The 6,830-nt window shown below is 35.3% G+C and overlaps 1 protein-coding gene across 1 annotated transcript; it reads left to right on the top strand.

Annotated features, from left to right (window-relative positions):
• Window positions 1-3,612: 3,612 nt before the first annotated feature.
• Window positions 3,613-4,668, top strand: LOC149828491 (zinc finger BED domain-containing protein RICESLEEPER 2-like). The gene is made up of 2 exons (XM_090017065.1): window positions 3,613-3,774; window positions 3,913-4,668. Exons 1-2 carry the CDS (start codon window positions 3,613-3,615, stop codon window positions 4,666-4,668), a joined length of 918 nt encoding a protein of 305 aa, XP_089873191.1.
• Window positions 4,669-6,830: the final 2,162 nt, after the last annotated feature.

Raw genomic sequence — 6,830 nt, 5'->3', positions numbered from 1 at the left:
AGAGTCGCCTCTGATAAGGATGTCGAGATCTGGCCACTGCTTTCCGACGAAAGAACTAATAATTGGTGTGCGCCTGTGCTGTGTGGCAACGAGGTGGAGAGGAGAGGTCTTGGGCTCTTGGCTGTGGGCCTGCGGCTGGGTAGGAAGATACCTAACTTTACACTTTAGGGTTTCGATAAGTTAATATATATAAACGGGTTGCGGGTTGACGGGTCGTGTAAACGGGTTGGCATACCCGCCTAACCCGTTTATTAAACGGGTCAGTCGGGTTGGCATACCCCTAACACGAACCGACTTGTTTAATAAATGGGTTAGGCGGGTTGACCCATTTACAACACGAACCCGTTTAAGCCAAACCTGAACCCGCCTAAGAAACGGGTTGGTGGGTTGGGTTAGAAATTGACACCCCTACCTGCAAGCATGGATATCTTAATTTATCTTTTCATTTAGTTTCTTTTGCATTACGTGACATGCTTACAAACACATTAAGTTTTTATCCTAATTACCACCATGAGAGCATATGAACACCCTAAATTTTCCAAAAAAAAAAAAAATTCTCTTTTTGCCCTTGGCCCCAACTTCTGAATAATTAAGTCAAATTTTGACCAATTTCCATTCATTTCTCGAATTCACTAATTGAAGATCTAAGATCCAAATTCATTTTCCACATCTGACCTAACTTCGGATCCAAATCTGATATCTGAATCCAATTCTGAGCCCGGATCTTTTATTTTTCAAAAATTCAAAAAAATCAATTCTCTATATTTTCTCAGATATTTTGTCTGGATCCAATCTCAATTCGAGATCCAATCTCAATTCGAGATCCAAACTCAATATTTTCTCAAATTCTTGGATCCAGACCCGTTTTGAAACCCAATTTCTGAAATTAACCATGTATTTTCTCAAAAACCTCATTTCAGAAAATCATAAAATTTTAAAACGAATATTTTACAAAAACATTTCAAAAACCTTGTTTGGATACCATCCTTCAAAAATCCTCATATTTCCCTCATATATTTTCAGGTTTTTCCTTATATAAAAAGAAAAAGAATTTCAGAAATTACCCTAAACCTCTTTTCTGAAAAAACTTTACAAGTAGAACCATCGTTTTGAAAAACCGCCTTTCAAAAGCCATCTTTTTGAAAATTTTTGAAATATGAGAGACCCGATTTGTAAAACCCCCCAACGACCTTCTGTTATAAGAAGAGTCGCAGGGGGTTGATGGTTTTCATCCGTTTTCACCCTTCCCTCTCTCTGATCCGTTTTCATCCCTCCCTTTGCACATGATCAACATCTCCTTCTGATCTTCTTCCCTCTCCCCTTTACCTCTTCCTCTTCATCTTCTGATTTGAAGATCTCGATAGTCATCATCTGCCTCCCTCCTTCAGAACTCCAGCAATCCGGTAAGAGCCCCTCCCTTTTCTCTCTGTTATTTCTGATTTTTTTAGTTTTCCTTATTCATCGCCCTACTAAAGCACTTCTTGTGGTATTGATATGCTTATAGCAATATCAGTCCACCTGCGTGCATATCGATGGAGTAATCATGTTCCAACACTTTTTTTTTTAATTTTATTTTATTGCTATTTTTCAAGTCATCTTTGATTTATATGCTTACATCTGATTTCGTACTTCCCCTTTTCTATTGTCTTTCGCATTTGATTTCCTGTTTTGATAGCCTTTGAGTGTATTTTATTTACTTTTGTTCATTGTAATTCATTCATTTTTATTGCATTATACTTTATTATTTGTTGCATTTTTTATTATTCATCTCACGATTTATCTTTTGCTTCAACATTTCGTTACCTACGGTATTCATTTCAATGTCATTTAGATTCACGTTTTCCCCTTTTGTATAGTGCATTCCTCCCCATTTCCTGTTCTTAAGCATATACAACATCAATGCCTATTGTGTGAAAGGCTACAATGCATCATGGTTTATCCTCTACTTTAATATACATCACTTTCATTCAGCACCATGTTTCCTGTTAGAAGTTGCATGCCTCTGCATCCTGCTTTTCATTGTAGATCCACGGTACCCCTGCATATCGATATTAGATTCAATGCTATCAAGTTTATTGGAGCATTTCGCATCAGATGGCATTGTGAATACTAGGGTATTAATTTGCCTCATCCCATCCTCATGGCATCTGTCTTCATTCGCATAAGGTCCATGCCCATTTGCATATACTATTTATATTCCAGCATCTCCTTTTATGCATGTTGTCATTCATATGGGTTCCCGCATTTTCGCAAGAGGAGTTTTTATTTTCCCTTGTTACATTCTGATATTTATGGATCGTTCAATTTTCTACACCTGATGGTAAGAATTAATGGCCCATTCATTATGTTTTCATCAGTTTCAGCATCACCCACACTCTCTTTTTCATGTTGTATCTTCACCTAATTTTATTCTTCACAGCATCTCTACCACATTGCTGCTACACTTCTTGCTATCACACACCTGCAACATTTCACCTTTCCATGCACACATACCCATTGCACATTTCTGCACTATCACCTTTAGTACCCCTGATTCATTGCTAATGTCATATGCCATTCATTCTGCATATTTCCCTGTAATTTTGATTTGCATACATCATTCAAACTCTATATATTTACACCCCTTTCGTATTGCATCAACAGTATTTGCATCTACGTATTGTTAAGTTCAGCATTTACCTCATCCATTTCCCTGTGCATTCACAGCACAACAACCTTAGAGGCTGCTGTCATTTTCTGGATCCTTATAGCACACCACCAATCCAAACCCAGTGTGACCAATCCTTGTTTTGAGGTTATTAGCCGATGAGCTGTCCTAGATTAGATCTGTAAATCCTTTATGATGGAGGGATCTTGATAAGTTGATTGAAGTTACATTGATGTATGTCATACTGGGGGTATATTAATTCATTGTAAAATTACTACTATCGTTTGATGACATTATTTTAATATACTGTGTAAAGTTATTTTGAAATGTGCACTAGATTTCTGATTCCCTGCAAAAGGTAAAAGTTAATCTAAAGGTAGGTATTCGGTTTATCTCAAATGGCATTTCAACTTCCTGGCATTTGATTATCCTTCACTACACCTTATGCTTTTATGTTGCACTGTGTTTCGTCATAGCATCATGTATTTGTTTCACCCCTTGCCTGAATGGTCAGAACTCATCGGCATCGTTAAGAAGGACCAAAGCACTATCACTTCTGAGCATTTGAAGGATCAAAACAACCTCATTTCTGGTATTGAGGAGTTTACTTTTGGTCAGTGCCGACTTAATTTCTCATGATAGATGCCAAAAGTCTTCTTAGGTTCTAAAGAGTTGAGCATTTACGTGACCCATGTTCTTTTGTGAGATTAGAGAGGCTGATACTTGCTCCATTCTCAATATCCCAATCATCTTTCCAGAGCTCACTGAGATTGAAATCGACTGCTGCAATTTGGTGCGTTTACCAACATACCAAATGTGCTCTGCTATGCTGTGATGCCTCTTGCAAGGAATATCCATAAGATCATTGCATTATCATTTTACCCTAGCCACATCTGTAACTAACTGTACCACATTACCACTTCTCACCCTCACCTTTTGCTGCAACTCCCTAACCCTCTAAGATTATGAGTAATGTCAAGTTTGACCAAGAGCAGAGCCAGTTTGATCTTGCACAGATGATCATTCTACATGATTATCCATTTTCTCTTGTTGAACATGTTGGTTTCAGAATATTTGGGAACAATTTTCAACCGAAATTCAAGATGGTATCGACCAACACTGTGAAGGTTGATTGCCTAACAATTTTTTAGCAAGAAAAAAAGAAGCTTTATGAGGTTTTGGACAAACTCCTTGGCAGAATCAGCCTGACAGCAAATATATGGACATCCTATCAAAATGTTGCATACCTGTGTTTGACTGCACAGTACATTGATAAAGCTTGGGCATTACAGAAAAAGATTCTTAATTTTGTGACTGTTCAGCCTCTTCACACTGGAGAAGCACTTTCAGAGATTTTTATGACTTGTCTAATGGATTGGAATATTTATCATAAGTTGTTCACGATGATGATGGAAAATTCTTCCACGAATGATAGCGTTGTTTCAAGAATTAAAGACCTTTTTACTCAAAATAGGATGCTTATGGGTAATGGTCAGTTGTTTCATGTGCAATGTGTTACACATGTTCTCAGCCTAATTGCCCAAGACGGGTTGGAGTTGATAAATGAAGTGATTGACAAGATCCGAGAAAGTGTCAAGTATGTCAAAAGTTCACAAACAAGGGAGGAAAAGTTTAATGACGTGGCTAATCAAGTTCGAGTTCGTAGTCAAAGGAGCATGTGCCTCGATGTTCCTGCACAGTGGAACTCCACTTATCTCATGCTTGAAGTTGCATTGGAATATAAAGAAGCATTTTCTTATTTGCAGAAACATGATCCTAGCTATAATATGGCACTGACAGACAGAGAGTGGGAAGTAGCAAGCCTGATTAGTAATCATTTGAAATCATTGTATGAAGTTGCTAAGGATTTCTTGGGAACCAAATATCCCACCTCCAACCTTTACTTCCCTGCAACATGTGCTATGAAGTTACAACTGAATGAACAACCCAATAGCACAATGCCCTTCACCACCTGCATATCGCTTGTGCATTCACAAGCAGAGCAACCCTATGGGTTGTGATTTTCTGGATCTTCATAACATACTATCAGCACATGCTATGCGCCTCAATGCATTCCCAGCCACTTATTAACCCTGCTATGTAACATCTACATCAGCACTTACACTCACCTATTGTTCACTGTTACCCTCCACAGCAAACACATGCCACATGCACTCATGTTGTCACTTATAGCAACACCCTTCACCTGTTCAACATTTTTTTTTTCTGCAAACTGCTACTCCTAGCCCAACACTTCATGTCCTCTATATAGCAACCCTTATGCACAACACTTACCATATAGCTAAACTTTCAGCCCTTACACTTAGGTATCTCATACTGTTGTACATTCACCATCATCACTTCAGCCTACTACCTGCTACCGCCAGCTCACTGCTTATCATCATCACTAGCCACACTACTGCTGCATCTGCATTTTACCAAATACACAACACCACTTCCCTTCATCTCACTGCTGCATACTCACCTACACTCACTCCACTTACTGCATATGCCTTCCCATTTCATAGCAACACCTTTATCAACACTTGCAACACATCACTACAATCTCTTCAATGCACTCACTTGCCCACAACAGCACCTTCATCCTCTTTGCCTACATGATGCACGATACTCTCATAATGCATTTCCCATTAATGTTAGCCTTGCACATGCATGTTTATATGCGTTGTATTACATATGCATTCTAAAATATGCATCTTCTCTTTAGCATGAACACTTGTATATGCATCTCCTTCATTGGTACATGTATATACATTTGTATAGGCCATTCCTTCATTAGCATATGCATGCACATGTGTATACAAATTTTCTTCATTAGCACATCTATTTGTATATATATATCCTTCATCATACTTAGCCATATGCATATAAATTTATGACATGATATTTTCCATTACCTTCTGTATTCTTGCTTTTGTGCTAACTTGTTTTTGCAAGGATAGCATGGAAAATGTTAATTTTCCTTCTTAGATTAGGGATTTTGATATTTTCAATTTCAATTCCAATTCAAAAGTTGTAATAATTAGATATTAATGAGAATTTTATCTTTTCAGTTTAGAATAAAATGTATGAGCATTTAATTCTCATAAACTGCCTATGACATTTCATTTTCATCTTTATTTTATTTCAAAAATCCATAAGGGTGAAACACGAATGACACGTGCACCTTTCTAATAAGAGGTAAATATTTCTAAGTAAATGATTCACAATTATGGCCATAGTCAAAATGTGAACAATACTTAGAATTTTTATCTTTTATGGAAAAACATTTGATTTTCATCATATTTTTCTGAAATATTCTTTTCTTCCTTTATCAAAATTTAATATATGAATTGACTTTAAGATATATTTGTGGCCATAGTCATGGATATATTAAAAGTTAATTTCATTTTAAATCCTATAAAGGCACCAAAAACTTATTTTATTCTTTATTAGAATTCAAATATAGATTATATTATAATATGTTTGTGACCATAGTCATAAATGTATTATGATTTAATCTTGTTTCAATTCTATTAAAGAATAAAATATGCTTTCACATTCCAATCTTTAAATTCTTTTAAAGCATTCATTATTTAGGATAGAATTGCATTTCTTTTTCAAATTATCTTCAAAATTCCAAATGATTTTGAGATAAAATTTTAAAAATACAATTTTAATTTCTAAATTCATTTTCAACTTCTATTTGAAAATTCAGATTTATCCTTTTATTCTCATATTCCATCTCATTTCAAAGTCCAACTTTCAATTCTTATTTCTGAATTTTCACCTTTCTGAATTTCATATTTTAAATTTTATTCAAAGTCATTATTTCCATTTTGAATTCTATTTCAAATCCTGAGTTTTAATTCAAACTTCAAATCAAAGTATTGAGATTCATTTTAAGATTCCAAAATGATTTTTTTTTGAGATTTACTTCAAAATTCAATCCAATTTTTAAACTCCCTTATGATTTCAAATTTCAAGTTTAGATTCAAATTCTATTCTCAATCCAATTTCAATCTCAATTTCAAAATCTAAATTCGATTTCAATTTCCAAGTTCAAAATTCAATTTCAAAATCAATTCAATATTCCAATTTCAAAGTTCAATTCAACTTTGAAATTCTATTCTGATTTCGAATTCTATTTCTAATTCATTTCCAAGTTCAAAATTTAATTTCA

This window comes from Nuphar pumila, chromosome 9 (assembly GCF_984573655.1).
Source record: "Nuphar pumila chromosome 9, dmNupPumi1.hap1.1, whole genome shotgun sequence".
NCBI lineage: Eukaryota > Viridiplantae > Streptophyta > Magnoliopsida > Nymphaeales > Nymphaeaceae > Nuphar > Nuphar pumila.
The sequence above is the reverse complement of the archived record's forward strand: the minus strand, read 5'-3'. Positions and strand labels throughout refer to the sequence as shown.

What these genes read in the sequence shown, in the direction of transcription:
- LOC149828491 (XM_090017065.1), top strand. Translation starts at nt 3,613, where the DNA reads ATGAGTAATGTCAAGTTTGACCAAGAGCAGAGCCAGTTTGATCTTGCA. An exon ending in TATCGACCAACACTGTGAAG is followed by an intron (nt 3,775 to 3,912) that starts GTTGATTGCCTA and finishes TTGACTGCACAG; the next exon opens with TACATTGATAAAGCTTGGGC.